General features: G+C 39.9%; 1 protein-coding gene across 5 annotated transcripts in view; it reads left to right on the forward strand.

Moving 5' to 3' along the window:
• The window catches only part of ehbp1l1a (EH domain binding protein 1-like 1a), a 44,565-nt gene extending 27,031 nt beyond the window's left edge, over positions 1 to 17,534 (forward strand). For 2 of the 5 annotated variants that reach the window (XM_020594908.1, XM_020594910.1), the window contains 15 exons: positions 692 to 4,213; positions 4,445 to 4,651; positions 4,977 to 5,534; positions 5,969 to 8,059; positions 8,318 to 8,477; positions 8,994 to 9,160; positions 9,241 to 9,289; positions 9,409 to 9,921; positions 10,009 to 10,048; positions 10,264 to 10,307; positions 11,197 to 11,308; positions 11,466 to 11,565; positions 12,737 to 12,810; positions 14,237 to 14,351; positions 15,969 to 17,534. In XM_020594908.1, coding sequence (XP_020450564.1) covers positions 692 to 4,213; positions 4,445 to 4,651; positions 4,977 to 5,534; positions 5,969 to 8,059; positions 8,318 to 8,477; positions 8,994 to 9,160; positions 9,241 to 9,289; positions 9,409 to 9,921; positions 10,009 to 10,048; positions 10,264 to 10,307; positions 11,197 to 11,308; positions 11,466 to 11,565; positions 12,737 to 12,810; positions 14,237 to 14,351; positions 15,969 to 16,062 — 7,846 coding nt within the window. In that variant the 3' untranslated portion in view covers positions 16,063 to 17,534. The remainder of the gene's footprint in view (positions 1 to 691; positions 4,214 to 4,444; positions 4,652 to 4,976; positions 5,535 to 5,968; positions 8,060 to 8,317; positions 8,478 to 8,993; positions 9,161 to 9,240; positions 9,290 to 9,408; positions 9,922 to 10,008; positions 10,049 to 10,263; positions 10,308 to 11,196; positions 11,309 to 11,465; positions 11,566 to 12,736; positions 12,811 to 14,236; positions 14,352 to 15,968) is intronic. The other 3 variants (XM_020594909.1, XM_020594911.1, XM_020594912.1) reach the window with 3 other exon arrangements.
• The last annotated feature ends 2,140 nt before the right edge of the window (positions 17,535 to 19,674 follow it).

Raw genomic sequence — 19,674 nt, forward strand, 5'->3', positions numbered from 1 at the left:
TGGAAATATACAGGGTGGGTGAAAAGTAACTAGGCATTAAAAATCGGCTATAGAACTTGTAGTATCACCGAGTCATGATGAAAACAGTCTCTAAATAGATGATAGTAAATAGGATTTCATATGAAATGCCTAATTACGTTTCACCCACCCTGTACACTTCAATATTAGTTTTTAGGTACTTGAGTATATGTGGTACAGTTCTGATTATTGCAGGGATGTACTGTGAAAAAATTTCATTAGCATTTTACCTTTTTATACCAAGTAACAACACTGACTTTACAGCATTAGCTGTTTTAACAGTAGAATCAACCTCAGCAAATGCTGCTGCATGATGTTTGCTTGCATTAGTAGTTGTAGAAGGTTGTTTTAATGGTGTAAGTTTGGAGTGAATTGCATTTACTGAATTTGCATGCACAATACTAAAATACCTACTTTAAAATTGATATCGAGTAGTAATATAAAGTTTTATTTTCAACTTTGCTATCATATATTAATTAGTTGTAATTATACTCTGAAGCACTGATTGATTGTGGAACAATGTACCAGACTTGTACTGTATCGGGAAGAAAATATGCAGAATTATAGTGTTGGTCATGGAATGCTCCAGTATTTTGTTATTATTTTTTTATTAGGGACTTCCTATTTCCTACAGTTAACTTTGACTATAATTTTGTATTTACCCTTTCTTTAGACATGAACACATGGTTTTACTACAGCCATCATGTCCAGTTGTTGCTGGTGCACCAGAACTCTCATTCCAAACCCAAATAAATAATGCTGAACATCAACTAGAAAAACATCCTACAGACAAGACCATACAATGGGAGGAGCCACCAAAGGGGATGACAGAGGCAACTAAAAATACATCAGAGAATGAAAGTGACATGGCAACAGAAACGGTCACTATAGTCACACCATCGCCTGGTGCTGCCATGATGTTAGACACTGGTGATGAAATGAAGACAGAGATAGAAGATGGAATAATAGATCTGTTGCCAATATGCCCCACAGTCAGTGGAATATTTGAATTTCCTGTTACTACTAAACAAATGAATGAACACCTGCTGGACAGTGAGTCTGCTTGGAGCAAGCCATCAAAGGATGAAGTTATAATTACTGAGTCTGCTCTTCATTTACAAGAACAGGCAGGTCAAGTAGAACAAATGGTGAATATAGACTCTTCCCAGCCTGGTGCACAATGTGCGCCATATTATGTGAAGCCTGAAACTGAGTATAAACAGTCCACTTTCTTGGAAGCCTGTTCCCTTAAAACAAATATTGCTGGCATACCATCCAAATTAGCCATTGAAGAAGAAAAACACTGGCTTATAGATCAAAAGTCAATCTGGGAGAAACAATCAAAAATGAAGGAAGTATTACCAGCATATGCATCAAAGGAAGATGGAAAGAACAATAAGGAAATGGTTGTACTGACATCGTCTTGTCCTAGAGAAGCCAGAAATCCTGGGTTCCCATCTGTACTGCAACAGAGTTTTGTTTATCATAAGCAAAGTATGGTGGATATTTATCCCTGTTGTCCAAGGGTATCCACTATACCTGGTTCACCATCTATCACTGAAGCCAATAACAGATCATGGGTATCTCAACAGGAGCCACTTTTGAAGAAGAACATAAAAACTAAAGTTACTGTCATGACAGTGTCACCAAAAGAGAACAATGAAATTAAGCAAATGGGAGCTTTGATAAGAACTTGCCCAAAGCATTCGTGCACACCAGGAATTCCCTCTATTATACAAACTACTATATTAAATGCTGGATCAGATATTGTGAGCCTTTTAAGTTCTTGCCCAAAAACCTCTTGTATTGAAGGTATTCCATCATTAATGGAGCATCAATTGAGCAAAAGCTGGACTACAGATTGCAAACCTCTAGGTATAACACCACCAAAAATGAATCTAGTCATGATTGAAGATAGACCTTACAATGGTGAGATGAAGGCCATGTCAACTTTATCCCAAACCTGTCCAAAAGAAGCTTGTATCCCTGGATTTCCATCTGCTCTTGAACCTACAGTAATCTATAATGGGTCTAGTAGTGTCAATCTCCTTCCATCTTGCTTGGCTGTCTCAAGTATGGCGGGTTTTCCATCATTGCAGAAAGCTGACAGCAAAGACTGGGACACTATTCAGAAGCCATTATGGTGGAAGCAAATTAAAAAAGAGCCTGTATTACTATTGGTAAAGAGTAAAATAGGCCAAGATGTGAAAGGAATGGTTTCTCTTGCACAAAGTTGCCCAAAAGAATCACACATTTCTGGTTTTCCATCTGCACCAAAAGCTAGATTGAGTAATGTTGTTGACATGACAAATATGGTCAGTCTTTCAATCACATGCTCAAAGGTGTCACAGATACCAGGAGTGCCATCATCCTACAACTCAAAAGAGTGGACAGTTAGCAGGGAGTCACTGTTTCAACCAAGAATGAAAGAAAAGCAGGTGTCATTGACTGACCAATGTGAAAGAGATAAGAGAGCGATGAAAGCAATGGTTTCCCTTGTACCATCCTGCCCAAAAGAGGCACTGACGCCAGGATTCCCCTGTCATCCAAATCCAGTAGCTCTATATTGTGCTCCAGATATTATAAGCCTTTTTACATTGTGTTCCCAAGTTTCCAAAATACCTGGTTTCCCATCAGTTGATGGAGTTATGAGTGGAGGATGGGTAACAGAAAAGGGGTCACTGTTGAAGAGGCTGCCAAAGAAGACCATCATAGTTGACACATCAAATGACAACAAAAAGATAATGAAGAATATGGTTTCTTGTGTACCATCCTGTCCTAAATTATCGAGTGTTCCTGGTTTCCCATCTATTCCAAATCCCAAAATGCTGTATTATGTGGTCAACCTTCTTCCTATGTGCCCCCTAGTTTCAACCATACCTGGATTTTCATCAGTTAGAGAGCACAAGAAAAAAGGATGGGTTACTGAACTGGGTTCACTGATGCACAGAACAGGAAAGGATATTAACCTTAGGATTAACACCTCACCAAATGACATAGACACATCAAGCAACATGTTTGAAATGGTTCCTTCTTGCCCAAGAGCATCAAAGGTTCCAGGCTTCCCCTCAGTCCCTCAGTACAGTATGCTGAGTCTTGTACCTGTTTGCCCCAAAGTATCAAGTTTCCCAGGATTTGCATCCTTTGAAGGGGCCTCGAAATTCCAGTGGCATTTTGATACACACACTTTGTGTCATAAGCTTCAAAAGGAGACAGTTTCTGTGATACAGAGTACAAGTCAAGCAGGAGAAACTGCGAAGACGATGTTGGACTTAGCACCATCTTGCCCAGAAGCATCCAAGATCCCTGGGTTCCCCTCTGCACCTAAAACTAAGTCCAAGACTCAACACAATATGATAAGTTTCATACCTTGCTGCTCCAGTGCTTCGAGTCTCAAAGGATTTGCATCCATGACTACAGTCCCAGGCACAAGGTGGCTAAGTGAAACAAAGCCAATCTTGATAAAGCCTCAGAAGAAGAGAGCAGAAAAAATTATGGGACTTGTTGGACAGGACCAGCAATATTGCTACAACACAAAAAGTATGGTGACTTTAGTAACATCATGTCCAAAGCAAGCCAGAGTATGGGGTTTTCCTTCTGCTCAAGTTGTAAACAGACTACCAGATATGGTCAACTTACACACATCTGTTCCATGTGTTTCATGTGTCGCAGGCTTTCCATCAGCAAGGATGCTTAGCTCTGAATGTATAAAAATACAAACTAGGACACCATATAGCAAGTCCTTGTTTGAGAAACCGCAGAATGTGAAGATTTTTATTGCAGAATTTCCAGCAGAACATAAACAAGATGCCATCAAGTACATGGTAGCAATGGCTCCATCATGCCCACATTTGACTCTAATTCCTGGGTTTCCCAGCATTTCACAGTTGAATCCAACAGAGGAACCAACGATGACTTCTACTGAAAAATATACATCGCAAGAATTGCCTCATGTACAGTCAACTCATTCATATATCAAAGACACAAGAATTTCTGGTACTCTCTCTACACCTGTTAGCATCCCCAGCACAGAACTTGCATATGGTGAGAAATTTACAGTTTTAAGATCAAGGTCATTTAATTTTTTATGTCTTGTTTCGTTTCGCATATTTTACTACAGTATGTATGTTTTTATGACAGAGGAGAAAATCGAAGATAGTGCAAAGCAAAACATTGACCTTTCTGTAGATAATGGGTAAGTTGAAGAGCCTCTTGCTCTTGCATTATTTGCTGTGAAATGGGCCAATCTTGTGCTTGACTAGCATGGACTGCTTGGACAAATCAACAGTCGCTTTGATAACTTGACTATACAGTGCATAGTAAATTTCAACATCTCTGTGAAGGCTGTATTCATTAAATTTTGTACTGTGAAGCTACATGGAATTTGTTGATTAAACTTTAAAACCTTTTATATTTTGGTCCTCAGCAAAACAAAGGTAGAGCATAATGCAGCAGATGAGGCCCAAACTTTAAGGAGACCATCAGACACATCAGAGCCAGCAAGAGTCTTGGGTTGGGAAGTACTGGAGGCAGAGGGATCAATAACAGAAAAACAGGCAGACTCCCCTTTTTCAGTTAAGGAGGACGAGGCCTCAGGATTAGTAAAGACTATTGTGGATGTTTTCCACAAAGGGTAAGACCGTTCTGTGTGCAGCATGCAACATAGTGTATATCAGTTATTAATCCCAATGATTAGTGCAAAATACTAAGGTGATTTGGATTTTTATGGCCATTTGTGTCATATATTAAGTTCACTGTATTCGTTTTTTGAATGCAGACTCTTTGATTGATTCTTTCCATCTTTGAACTGAAGTAAAAGCTGGACTGTTTTTTGCATTAGAATTTATTTCACTATCCGAAATAGTCAGTGGTTTCTTTAATTAGTTACATGTTTAAAGAAACCAATTTATGCATTTTTACAGGTTTCATTCACTTACTCCATTATCCATTTCTCACAGTTATGAAACAGTAGCATCTATTTTGGGGCCATCTAGCTCTACTTTAACTGAAGTGGATCACCAACCCAGGCCCATAGAGGAGACTGCCTCTATGAGTCTGAAAGACAAGATGGTGACCCCCTCAGATGAGTTTTTTCCACATTTCGTGGACAACACTACTCCCATACAGAAGATAGAGGGGTATTCTGAGGACATGAACACCAAGCATGACATTGAATATCCAACAAGTGTTGAGCCTTACATATGGAACTTGGTAGGTGATCGTTCATCTTCTCCATCACCAACTACCGACAGTGATGATGGGTTTTTAATTTGTTCAAGCATGAAGAAATGGCCGCCATTGACAGAGGCTGACATTACGGAAATATCAAAGGAAAATGGTGAACAAGTAGAGGAACAAGAGGCCTCTCTTGACCAATGGGATACAAAGGAAAAATCACTTCCAGGTCAGGATGTTCAGACATCACTGTACACTGAAAGTTTGTTAGTAAGGCATCAGACTGAGGCAGAACAGGATGAGGTTTTAACCGTGTCATCTTCTGCACAGCTGGATAAAGGGTGAGTGCTGGCAGACTATGACTCGAGAGTATGGTTGCACGGTGTGCATGTTTGGTGATAACATTGTTTCTTGTTCTGCTTTTGAGCACATACAGTACTACTCAGGAAATTATAATGTTAACTCTTTGTAACAGCTAAAGGACTGACATTGTGATGTGGAGTGGTAATATTGCCTTTAAATAAAGTGTTGATAGGTGTTGTAAATAAAGGTTAACTTTGCCTTTGTGTCCTTTTTGTGCTGCTGTGTTGTTTTAATGACAGTGCGCATGTGCATAGGTAAAGCAGAATGTTTTATGGTTTTACAGCATTTGACAAAATGTTGTTGCTGGCTTTTTGATCAAGCAGATAATTTGGTTGGAGATGGGTGCATGGTACAACTGTATGACAAATTCAAGAACAGCAAATTCTGAAAAATGTCCTTTCTTTTCCTTAAGCCCCCAACAAGCAAGCATCGAAGAAATTTCTACTACTTTCCTGAAGCCTACATCAAATGAACTACTCACAGATGACAATGAACATAGAGAAGTACTCTTGGATAACTCTTCATATGATCAAAACATAAGTCCACTAAGACAACATGTTGACACTGCTGTTCCTCAGCAAGGCAGAAAGCCACAGACTAAAGTTCATAAGCACAAATGTGAAGCTGAATGTGTGCAAATATCCATGGATGTTATTCCTCCTCCTCGTGTGAAAAGAAAGGATGGTAGTTTGCCACCTGAAATTCCAGAGAAAACTGCCCCTTACAAGCCCTTGAGGACAAAAAGCAGTGTTACTACAGAGAAATCGGATCTGACTCATGACCAACATTTGAAAGCCCAAGGTAGTGTAGCTTTAGAAACGTCTGATCCTGTTCTTCCACAACCGTGTGACATCAAGTCTGATGTCTCAGTAAAACCAAGTAAAACAACCACTGAAATGATCTCTTATACTGTACGAAAAAAAGACCACCCCACCAAACTGCGCTCTGAAGAAACTGATTTTTCAGGGAGTGCAACTATACAGACAGAGACAGAATTGGTCTGCTCAAAGGACACAGAACAAACCTCTTGTGCTCAAGAATGGCCCAAAAAAGACATTAATGCATCTATTCAATCCTCTTCTCACAAAGCTCCTCCTGTGGAAAAAAAGTGGAGTAAGGGCATCACCCCAAAGCCAGAACGACAGATATTTCATGTTGAGCAAATTGCTCCTCTCTCAATCATTAAGAAGATATCTCTTCCACAACGTGGCAAAAAATTGTCTTTAAATAAATTTGGAAAAATTGAAAGTGACAAGGGAATTACAGCACAAAATTTTGTTTCAAACAAGGAGTCTGTAAAACCTGTCCAGATTGACAATGTTGTGATTGGTAACATGGAAAAGGTAAAGAAGTCAAAGATGACTGGTGATACATTTGATAAGTTAATCAAAATTGCATCTTCTCAAAAATCAGAGGATTCATCAGAGATAGCAGAGGCAGAAAGGGACAAACAAGCAACTTTTCTTATCCCAAGGCCTCGTGTGAGGAAACATTTCAGTGGTTCCTTCCCAGATGACTTTACAGCTACAGAGAGCACACCTCAGGCTTCCATTGGGGAAGAAGCACAGGCAGCAAGGCAAGGTGGTCCTTTATCCATTTTCTCAACAACTAAAGAATTGTCAGTAGTGCAACACAGCCAAGACCTTCCCCCACTTTCTCTGGATGATCAGCCTTCTACTTCTAAAGAAGTGGCCGGTATACAGTTGAGGAGACGCAGACTGTCCACTGAGAACAGTGTTCAAGTACAGGATGATGATACTTTAGTGAAGACACCAAGACCTTCAAGTTTACCTGTACCAAAACCAAGAGTAAGGAAATATATCAGTGATGTGTTCCCAGGTGACTTAACAATTTCTGACACAGTAGCTGATACCATTAGTCCGGATACATTCCAGCAGAATGAACAATCAGGCTTGACTGTTCCTTTGCCTCATGCCAACAAACGTATTAGTACAACTTCTTTAGATAGCATACCAGACAATTTATGCCCCCCCGAAATGGAATTGTCTCAGAGAAACCCGGAGGACATATCTGTTAAGGAGACCAAGGAGGAATCAGCATTACTGGATTCAAGCGCAATATCTCAAGAAGGCTTTGTCACAGCCCACTGTGAAGATGATGTTACATCAGAGTTGGAACGAGAAGTGCTAGCAGCAATGCAAGAAGAAGATTTTCCTCAGCCACTCTCTGGAGAAGATACAGAGAAGGCACTGGATGAAATCATTGAAGGCTGGACGATTACAGATAAACTTGTTACAGATGACTCAGAGGAAGCTACAGAAACAGTGTCAGAACAGGTTGACACTGAAAAAGTTCTGGATGCAGAGGTTGAAAGGTCCCTTGCTTCCACTGTTGCATCTTCTCAGGATGACTGGCTGCATGTAGAGGATGAAAAAGAGAGTGAACCAATGGAATTAAACACAAGGAAAGAAATTAAGGATGAAGATTTTGACTTTGGCATTGTACCTGTAGATGTAACTGCTGGTTGTATAGAGGATCAAAGGTAAGATTAGTGCCCATTAAGGCGATGGGGTTTCACTCATAACTGAGAAATGTGTGCATTTTGCATTATCATCTATTTCTACACATTCTCATTGTCTCATAATTTGTAAGTCTGCAGTGTGGATATGGTTTTGTTAGCAATAGACAGTAGTTTGGAAAATTTGGAAAAATCAATAACCTGTGTTTGCCTGATCAGAGCAAACTTGACTTGAAAGAAATTGTGAAATTAAATGATCACTTTGTTTTGGTGTTTCTCCAGGCAAAGGAAGAAAGCAGAAGAAATTTCAAATCAGCCTGTACCTGTGCCTGGAAGCAAGAAGGGGCTGAGTGCTTCTTACTTAGATGACAGAAAGTCACCTCCAACTAATGAACCAACAATATCTCAAGAAGGATGTACAGATGGTGCTGCCTCTCTGGAAGTATGCTAAAGCTACAGTTATAAATAATTGTATAGTAAGAATTGATCAAAAAAACATCTCTGTAACTTGGTAACAGAGTGAATTAAAACCACTTGTTCAGTTCCCATCAACTCAAAGGACTCGTTAGCTTCATTCAGGTCATTGTTTTGTTTTAAGGTTTGTAAAACTTTGTTTTCACCAACCTCATTTCCTGGAGCAACAGGCTCAGAGAAGCTTAGCTTAACCCACTGTAATATATCTTCCCAACACTAAATAGTGGACAGATGACAAATTTAGAGGCTAGTTGATGAAGAAAACTGGACATTGTAGTGGGCATTGGACTTATATTGATAAGGTGGACAGAAACACAACTGAAAATCAGTGCTAATATTGCTCTGTGTCTGCTGGATCTGTGGACATTAATGCTAGCATTTATTTGCTTAACAACTTTGGAAGGCTGTTATCACCCAAAATGCAGTTAATTCATCTTAATAATCTATATTCAGTGTCTCTATATTGCTATTATGTGTGTTCTAGAGCCAAATGGCAGGTCCTACCTTAGTGACGTCCAGTCAGTCTCTGCTGGAATGGTGTCAGGAAGTCACACAGGGTCACAAGGGAATGAAGATCACCAACTTCAGTACTTCCTGGAGGAATGGCCTGGCCTTTTGCGCCATCTTACATCACTTCCACTCAGAAAAGATGTAAGAAACAGTTGAAATATTGGTTACTGAACTCTACTTTATAAAGTCTATTTATTCTTTATCTTCTTTTTTTTGTATAGTAATTATGAAATGCTGGACCCATATGACATCAAGAACAACAACAAAAAGGTGATTAATAACTAGCTATTTATTAATTAAATTACCAACATAAAATGGCTACAACAATTTATTTTATCTGTTGACTGATAAGTCCTAATGTAATTGACTTTTTTTTCTACATATTGCAGGCCTTTGATGAGTTTGCGAAACTTGGCATTTCTAGGTTGATAGAGCCTTCAGACATGGTCATGCTAGCAGTGCCTGACCGCCTCATTGTGATGACTTACCTTAACCAGATCCGCACTTATTTCACTGGTCAGGAGCTCAGTGTGCTTCACATAGCGAAGGACAGCAATGAGTCCAGTTATGCAGTATCAGGGGACCTGGATCACCAAGAGGACCCTGAGGCAACTGCTCGCTACTGTGCCCAGAGACTCCAGGAGGAGGGTTTAAGTTTTGAGTCTAATGGGACTGCAGGAACAGTGGAGAAGGACAGTAATACCACTAAAGATATGGTCCCACCTCCAAGAACCAAACGGTTGCAGGTTGCTGGGGCAGGTGGGGCTCAGTCTCCAGTGGCACCACCAAGGACTCATGTCCCATCCAAGTCAGGCTTCTCCCATGTCAAAGATGCTGATCTAGTCAAGAAGCGCAGGTCACAGCGGAGGAGTGGATCTGTAGAGGAAGCAGACGCATCAGTGGTATGATGCCTTACATCTTTAAAAATCCCATACCATCCTCTCCTTTACATGTATATAAAACATGAGAGATTTTCTTTGTCTTTCTAGGTCATTGCAGGACAAGAAGACCGGAGGAAGTCAGACACTGGTTAGTTCTTTTTGAGTTCTTTTTTTTTTTTTTTTTTACTGTAGTTGTAATTGTACAGTAGTCTGACTACTGCCTAAGCCTAAATAATCTTTATCTAATCTTGACTGTTTTTATTGACTTTTTTTTACTTTTGATAACTTGGATTGATTCAGTTTGATGACATTAAGGTTTATTTATACAAATGCTGTTCTTATTAATTTGTGTATTTTTTGCAGAAAGACCAGAGGCAGTGTATGAGGAGCGAAGACCAGAAGGCCAGGTCGGTTAAGAACCATTTGTTTCATTGTATGGTCTGATTGTTGAACCTCAGATTCAGGAGGAACAATGCATATTCTGTCCTGGCTGTGGAACAGTGGACCAGCTATCCTTGCAAGCTGGATGGGTTGTGGGAGTTTGCCCATCCAGTCTACATGTGTTTTGTAGACTTGGAGAAGGCCTATGAACCGGATCCCTTGGGGGACTTGTGGGGTACTGCAGGAGTATGGGGTACTGGGTGATTCACTCTTTGAAAATGTTGCATTGCTCCAATTTTGGTGGACGCCCATTAAAGTGCCCTAAGAGGAGAAGATTAGGTATCTTTGGGTCTTGTACACAAGTGAGGATAAACTAGAGCATGAGACTGACTTGTGGCATCAGCAGTAATGGGGACATTGTACTTGACAGTAGAGGTGAAGAGGGAATTGAGCCAGAAGGCAAAGCTTTCAATTTACTAGTCAATCAACATTCTAAACATTACCTAAGGTTATGAGCTTTGGATAGTGAAAAAAGCTGCTGTTCCTTCATGTCGAAAGGAGCCAGTTGAGGTGATTTGGGCATCTGATTAGGATGCCTCCTGGACATCTTCCATTGGTGTTTTTCTGACTCACAAGAGGTCCTGGGGTAGACCCAGAATATGCTGGAGAGACTGTATATCTCATCTAGCCTGGGAATACCTCTGGGTCCCACAGGGGGGAGCTGGAACACAATGCTGGGGAGAGGGACATTGGGAATACTTTGCTGAAACTACTGCCACTGTGACCAGATCCAGATAAGCGTCAGAAAATGGATGGATGGACTGTATATAAACATATTTAGGTAATTGTGTTTGTATATATATCAATGTACCCAGGATTGCAGCCAGTTGTTTGTATATATATCAATGTACCCAGGATTGCAGCCAGTATGTGCTGAATCAGATGGAAGCCCTGGGAGCAGAACAAAATCATATTGACAATAGAGCCGATGTCGTGGAGAGGAAACTCAGACAATTACTGGAAACAGGTAAAGTACTTCATAGCTATAAATGGATGCACAGTAAATTAACAGCAGTCCTGATCCTATTCATTATTAACTCTTAACTACATGATATCAATTTAGGAAAGAAAGAGAGGACTATGACTAACATAAGGGGTCATCATAATGTGATTTTCTATTGCAGACAGTGACAAAGTGGAGGAGGAAAGGTTGATTCAGGAATGGTTTACGCTGGTCAACAAGAAGAATGCTTTAATCAGGAGGCAGGACTATCTCCAACTACTGTAAGACATCCACACAACACAGTCCTGGAAACATGTACAGTATAAACTGCTGAATTTATAGTACAGTCTTCACAACTGACAAAACAGTTTCACTACAAGGATCATTTAGTCTGGTGTTGGAGCTACATATAATCTTCCTCAAGAGAGGGAGTTAGCCACTTCTCATCAGATTTAAACCTGCTTTGACAGCTACTTGGGGGCTGCAGATAGAAACTGTGAACAGTGACATATAGGGATGTGATGAGATCTTGCGATATTAAAACGTGATGTTGTTTCTTGTTGAGGCAAAAGCTGTCTCATGATAACCAGAGTAGCAGCCAATATGAAGGAGTATGATGGCAAAGTGACGTACATTCACATTAGTCCAAAAATGCTATTCCCTACTGTTTTAATGCATGGGGCTGCGTTGTTCGGGGGTAAGGGGTTACAGGGGGAGTGTTGTAGGTGTGTACGATACGTCTACATTGTGACAAGTCAACAAGAGTGGCTTCATTCACATTTCCAGTTCATGGATTTTTGTTGTGTTTGGTTAGCCATGTTGCTAATGTAGCCTACTCTACCATAGCACCAATTCTACCACCAGTGTGTCAGCATTGATAGATTAAAAAAAAACATAATTTTTTTCCCATACTAGCAAAAATGCATGGTGTGTTAACTGTGGCCCAGATTCGACAGTGAATAGCAGTGAATGCTCATGCAAACCCTGAGCTGGAACTCATTATAAAGTTCTTTAAAACAAAGGGGAGCTGCTCATTCAGCTATAGTTCTTTGGAGGTTTATCACTAGGCGCAGTGATGGTGGTAACTAAATACTGTACATCTACTCAAGTACATCTACTTAAATACTATTTTGAGGTATTTGTACTTTTTTGCATTTTCTGCTACTTCATATTTTAACTTGCATTTTAGAGGCAAATGTGGTACTTTTTATTTCACTGTATTGATTTGATAACTTTTCAGAACCAGACTGACACACATACACATACATACGTACTACTTTACAGACTGCTGGGTATCGTGAATTTCCCACTGAGGATCAAGTCTTATGATTATACTGTATTTTGTGTTATCAATATGTTTAAACTGCTTATGATCATTCTGAGCCTGTAAGACAAACCCCTCCATAAGCACAGATGTCTCACGCCTTGTGATGCATCTTTTGGGATTGACAGGCTGGAAGAACAAGACTTGGAAAGAAGATTTGAGCTATTAAAGAAAGAGCTGAGAGACATGATGGCGATTGAAGGTACAACTTTACAGCTAAACATATACTGCTTCAGTAACACTGCATTTTTTCAAGCACTCAGATTGTGGTTTAATGCTCAGATTGTAACCTTATTCTCATGACCGACATCTCATTGTACCAAATGAAATCACATCATTTCCTGTTAAGTTAAGTTAATGAGGAAGTGCCTTTAAATATGAATGTGATGTCAGATCTGTAGGTTTATTTTTTAACCTCCTGAATGACTGTAGCTCACAAATATAACTTGGAGCCTCTCAGCTTTTCTCTGCCGTTTGGCTTGACACTTAACCACATTTGAAGTGTACAGTGGTTGAGTGATACTCAGGACTGACTGTATTGCGGGTAGAGTGTCACAGACATTAATAGAATTGATTGGATCCATAAATAATGAGGGATAAAAAAAAAACAAAATCTGGAATCTGGCCTCACCACTTGAAATTTAACCATCATATAGCATGACCAGTGTGAGTTGCTCACAATCGTCACATCAATCACAGATAAACACACAGGATAGGCTGCATAACCATGCATTTTAACTGTTTAGTTTTATCCTAATCACTTTGACTTAGTTTTCATATTCTTTTTAGTCTATTTTTACTCCACTTTTATTCTGTTTTAGTTTCCTAAATGGTGTGGCATTCAATACTAGGTGAGAGAGTATTTTGATTTTCTGTATGTCCTGCACATATAGTGAATTGACAATAAAAATCTTTGATCTTTTTGATTTTTTAAAACAAATTTGGAAATGTTTGCTATTATAGTTTGTTTAGTTACTCTTTACAAGGACAGTTAAATAACTTTTTATTTTACTAGTTTGATAAATAATGGCTTTTATTTTGCATAGACGTCTTTGGTTTTCAAATGATAAAATAATGTTTGCAAAGAAAGATGAATTATCACAATCACACACCATTACGCAGATGGCCTTTCTTAGCTGTGGTAAGGCTGAACCACAGTCCTCCTCACTATCATTGTCTATTTTCCTTTTGCAAAATGTTCTCATGGTGGCACAGGGGCGTGGTGGTTAGCACTGGTGCCTCACAGCAAGAAGGTTCCGGGCTTGAGCCTGAGCCAACCTGGAGCCTTTCTGTGTGGAGTTTGCATGTTCTCCTTGTGCCTGTGTGGGTTTTCTCCGGGTGCTCCAGCTTCCTCCCACAGTCCAAAGACATGCAGCTTAGGTTGACTGGTGACTCTAAATTGCCCGTAGGAGTGAGTGTGGATGTATGTGGTTGTCTGTCTCTAAGTAACCGCCCGGTGATAGACTGGCGACCTGTCCAGTGTACACCCTGCCTCTCGCCCAATGTCAGCTCGGATTGGCTCCAGCCCCTCTGCGACCCTATTCAGGAATAAGCAGTATAGATAATGGAATGGATGGAAAATGTTCTCATTTGTTTCATTTCTGTTTCTCCATGCCCTGGCTGTACAGAGTGGCAGAAGACTCAGGCTCATAAACACAGAGAGCAGCTGCTGCTTCAAGAGCTGGTTGCACTGGTCAACCAGAGAGATGAACTGGTCCACAGTATAGATGCCAAAGAGAGAGGGTGAGTCACACTCACTGCAACGGTTGGAGTGTTTATAAAGGTTTGGGAGTCCTACAGTAACATACATGTGCACACATACTGTACCTCTGCTTTTGGGTGCGTTCCAAAACCCAACCATCACAGTGCTGGTTTGTACTGGGTGGGTGTGGTTTGTGTTTCATTTAAATTCAGCATGTGAAACAGCACATGCTGCTTGTGCCGACTGAAGCCATGGTAAATTGGGGCACATCAACAAAACAGCACGTGGAGTCTGACAGAACGGTGAATAGCAGATATATCTTCCCCACAGTAACTGTTGTCAGAAAATGTGAGCACCATGTCCTTCCACTAGCTTTTGATTATGAGTCAGAAACTCTGAGAAGTTTGAATCACACTGAGCTTGAAAATTAATTGGTGAAGCAGGCATTGGTGAAGCAGGCGCTGGTGCGTTCATCATCAACAAACCGGCGGAGACTGAGTGTTCAAGAGGAGTTTAGGAGTTTATGTAGGCCAGGTGATCGTTAGGCAGATTTGCCACAGCTGCGTAACATTCCTGGTATGCCAGTGTCTGTGAGGAGAGAGAAAGAGAGAGAGAGAGAGTAACAGGGAGTGGAGCGCAACCCTAACACTTCCACCTTAACATCTGTGTTTATGAAGCTCAAAAGTGTGTCAGTTTTTGGTGAAATTGTCACAAATGTAGAATATTCTAACCCTATCGTGTATGTAAGCGAGGAGGACAAATTATCAGGAACGCCTCTGAATATAATGTAGTGCAGTCCAACACCACCTTTACTTATGACCTCAGTAATAAATATGTAATTGAATTTATACATTTAGGACAATTTCACCAAAAACTGAAACAGATGTTAAGGCAGAAGTATTGCATCGAGTTACAGGTGTACCTAATAAAGTTGCCGGGTAGTGGCAGTGTATGTCTTTCTTCAGAGTGAAGTGAACATCACAGTCAAGTCAACAAGAAGTTCTTTGACAAGTGACAGAGGATGTTTATGTTGTCTTTACTATCAACAGTCTCTACCACAACCAGTACCTTGTAGGAGTAAACACAAGCAGCCCAAGCTGACCGATCACAATTCTTGTTGTCTCCATATAGTATTATAGCCCAGGTGTGTGCTGATGTTGATGAGGAGCATGTTAGCTACAGTATATTTACATGCATAGGCTCCATACCTACACCCAGTTTTAAGCAGAACTGACTCAAGTCATTCTCGCATTCAGATCATCAGAATATATGTTGATAAACCTGTAACGCCATGTGTGTAGTGGCTGTGTCATGAAAGCAACATATTAGCAGCCAAGCAACAGCAGTTTCAGTCTTCCATCAGCGTCTCACTGTAACCATTGAAGCACAGCACAGCTGGAGGCTCAGACACATTCTGGCATTACCCAAAGCCCAGTGCATAGTCACTGTTGCTATTCAAAAGGGATGGAAGAAGAAAAGGTCTAAAGGAACAATGACAAAAATAAAACACGAGATGTTATGTTGTCCACGCAGTCAGCCATAATTATTAAAGCAGAAGCGCATCTGTTTTGTCACACATGGGAGAAAGACCAGTGAAAATGCAACTGAAACACATCCTGTGTGGACACCCTGTGATTCTCATCTTTTCTTGCCCTCAGAGCTCTGGAGGAGGATGAGCGTCTGGAACGAGGTCTGGAGCAGCGGAGGAGGAAGTATTCTAAACAGCAGAAGGAGAAATGTCTGATGCAGTGATTGTATTGACCTGCAGCCATGAAACATTTATCTGAAAGGAAGAAAGTCAAGAGTGTGACATTCAATTTTACTCTTCTCTCACCTGCTATCAGAATGATTTCATTCAGCAGTAAGAGGACACTTAGGCCAGGCCTGTCAACACAGCTGACTCAAGGAAGGTACCAAGGGACACACTGAATGAGTATGAGGTAGCACTGAACATCCAGTGGAGACTCAGATGTTCCAGAGTGAGGCTCTGCTAGGATTAGACTCTGAATCAATTATATTTGAGTGTTATTTGCCCTTCTGAGTGTCTTATAATGTGGCACGAGGCTCCATTTTATGACCAAAATTCAAGGTCTCCTGAGGACATTACAGGATGAGAGAAATATCCACCAGTCCTCCAAATGGAAAAACAAAATACCCATGTTTTTCACTTACAAAAACATATGGGTAGGGTTTATTTAAGTCACCATAGTTGCCTTACTATAGAATGTGCTGCAGTACATTATAAATGACAGTAAAAACTGTACAGATATACATCGCCCACACATGCAGATTGGTTCATTGTGGCAGTTTTATTGGAATTGAATTTCGTGTTGTCAGCCCTTGTGTTTGGATGTTTGTTGTTTGCCTTATTTATTTCTTAAAGATAAAAAAAATAGCAATTTGGAAATGAAAAAGATATACAATGTAGTTAGTGTCTGTGTTTGAGATGTTAAGTGTTTACATCATATTGTATTAACAGGTCTTGAGTGGAACAGACAGGGTGAAGGTGACAATGGGATGCAAGAATTAGGAAAACAATATCAGTCTTCTAACTAAGTTATTGGATTAATTGCAAGTTTTAATATTTATTCAAGATATATCAACCAAACAAGCAGCCACACTGATCTACTTTACTGGTTTGTATTTTCACCAACTCTTACAGCCCATCTGCATTGTAGTATTTGACTTCCATCTGTGTAGACAATGTTTAACACAATACCATAGCATTCATCTTTTTTTGTCAATTAATGACAAAGGAAATGACATTTCTATCAGATCTGCACGTTTTTCTTTTTTCTGTTGCCACTGATAAGGAAGATGCTCTGATAAGCTTCAAGTATTTAAGCACACTGAGCGGAGCCTGTCTTTTATTTTGTTAATCAAGTAATGGAAATATTGTGCAAAAAACTTTTATATTACACAAAAGTTGTTCTGAAATGAAAAGTGAGGATGTGAATGTTCCTGCATGATAAAAGACTCCTCTTCATTTGCACAATATTAGCATTTATTTAAAGTGAATTGGCACTGGCATTGACAGTTCCTGAGAGGTTTTATTTTTGTGGATACAGCTTTGCAGTACTCATGTTGCCATATACTGCCGGTGGTAGCAGCTCTGATCTCCAGCTGTGTCAGTTAGTGAAAAGGGTTGGAAAGGTTTTATTTGCAATTTTATGTTCCATTTGCACTATTTGTAATGTTTGGAAAATATAAAAGATTTGAATGCCTTTTCACATCGTATGCAGTTATTACCTATTGCATAATATTTTTTATCAGTAAATGAATTCATAATGGGTCTTTAAAGACTGGTGTTGGTCTTTATAAGCTGCAAAAGGTTCCTCTTTTGTAGTTTTAAACGTCTATTCCCTGATGTTGTAGGGGTCCAATGAAAGCCAGATTATGGGGCCAACTGGCCTCCAGGCTCCAGACCATCAGGGGGCTTGAGGGTTTCTGGTTAAACGTGTGGCATGCATAGTTATAAGGTTTGAAACCTGCACTGTTTCCTTATCTTGTGCCTCAAAATGTAGCATTAAGCTCATAACTATTTGCATTTCTATCATGTTTACACGGTGAATCTCTCATTGAATTGAATCAAATTGCCACATATCGCGGATAGAGTGAGAGAAACAGGAGATCAACGGGAGCCTACGTCTGCCCCGTCACGATTTTAGGAATAGAGAACCTAAATGCAGACAAAGCCAGAGGGAGAGGAGTGCGGTGGAAAATAACAGGGCTTTATTAAAGGCATAGAACACTATGGCAGGAACTGAGACAGAACAAGCAAAAGCTAGACATGGAACATAGTACACATAAACAAGCAAAACCTCAGGCTTAATACTGATGTACATTGAACACAAAGGTTCAGCAAACCAGAACATTATAGCCAAAACTAAACAAAACTCTTCTACAGGCAAGCTTCTGAAAATGTCAAAACACACACACAAAATCTGTAATAGAAAACAGAAGAACTAAATACAGAAAGACTAAGTCATAGGCAAAGGGTGAAATATTCTTCCTCCTTTTTAAACAGTAACCACAAAAAACTCAGTCTGGCAACTTGGAGAACAATGGAAGAAACATGGGACATGAAGGCTCAGCTGAGATTCAGGTTTGTTAAGATACAGTACACACATTTGTGATGATAGCTTGCCAATGGATGTGAACAATGATGTCAATGTTCTGGTCATTTTGGGAAGACCATTACCAGAAAATACCAAAAGGCTGACAGACTTTAATAATGTCACTTTTGGCTTTTCCCTGTTAGAGGTCGCCACAGCAACGATTCACATGTTGACATTTGGCACGTGTTTTACGCCGGATGCCCTTCCTGATGCAACCCTGACTCGAACCCAGGCCTGAGCGGCGGGAGCGCTGCACCCTAACCACAAGCTGACAGACTTTAATAACGGTCTCTAAATCCTTTTTGCTCAGAAAACCTGCGTGTGGCTCCAGTTCCTACAGTATTGTTATGTACATTTGTGAATCATTAACACGTAGCTTTCCAATTTTCATATTAAAGCTGCATCACTCTACTTTTGACCACTAGGGGTCATAAGAAATCCAAAACAAGCTGAGAAACACACATCCCTGATCACATCTGTAGTGGTGCATAATATGCAGGTGTACATTGTATTCCCATCTACAGGTAGTGGTTTTTAACATAAACTTGCCTTATAAAACACACTATAGACAGCCAAGCTAGTCTTTAACCTAATCTTTGTACAAAAGCCTGCTCTATACATATCTGATTCTGTTACACACAGTAAGAGGCATGTCTGTATCCTGTTACAAATAAGTCATCTCAGCAGCTTGTCAGTCTCCCTAAAACCAAGGATTCTTGAATGTCATCATTTCTAAAGAAAGAAATGGCAGAAAGAGGAAGTGAGACAGTCTTGCACAATAGCTGAACAAAATAGAACAAAACAAAACAAAAGAAGACTGGTAGACAGTAGAACATTTTGAATTGGTTACACCAGCTAGATTGCTAGCTAAATTACTTCTAAACCCATCTTCAAATGAGGTCCTTTCTACACCCAGACTTATTTCAACTTGTAAATCTTTAGCTTTAAAATAACAATTAAAATAACTATTTAAAATGGCTACAAATATGTTCACAAAGAATTAAGAAATATCTCCAACTTGCAGTATTCAGGTTTTTTAGTAGTTCCTGTTACCATAAGCATTTTTTATTCACTTGAGCATTGTCATGCTAACTTCTTTCTGGGACAGTATCTTTATTGACATAAAATAGTATTTGATTGAATCAGCTCCAGCCCCCATTGATCCTCTACAGGATAAGCAGTTTATAAAATGAATGGATGGCTATATGACTAAAGTTAAGTGGATCCAAAGTACTTTATCGCAGCA

The sequence above is a fragment of the Monopterus albus genome, unplaced genomic scaffold (genome assembly GCF_001952655.1).
Source record: "Monopterus albus unplaced genomic scaffold, M_albus_1.0 scaffold25.1, whole genome shotgun sequence".
Classification (NCBI taxonomy): domain Eukaryota; kingdom Metazoa; phylum Chordata; class Actinopteri; order Synbranchiformes; family Synbranchidae; genus Monopterus; species Monopterus albus.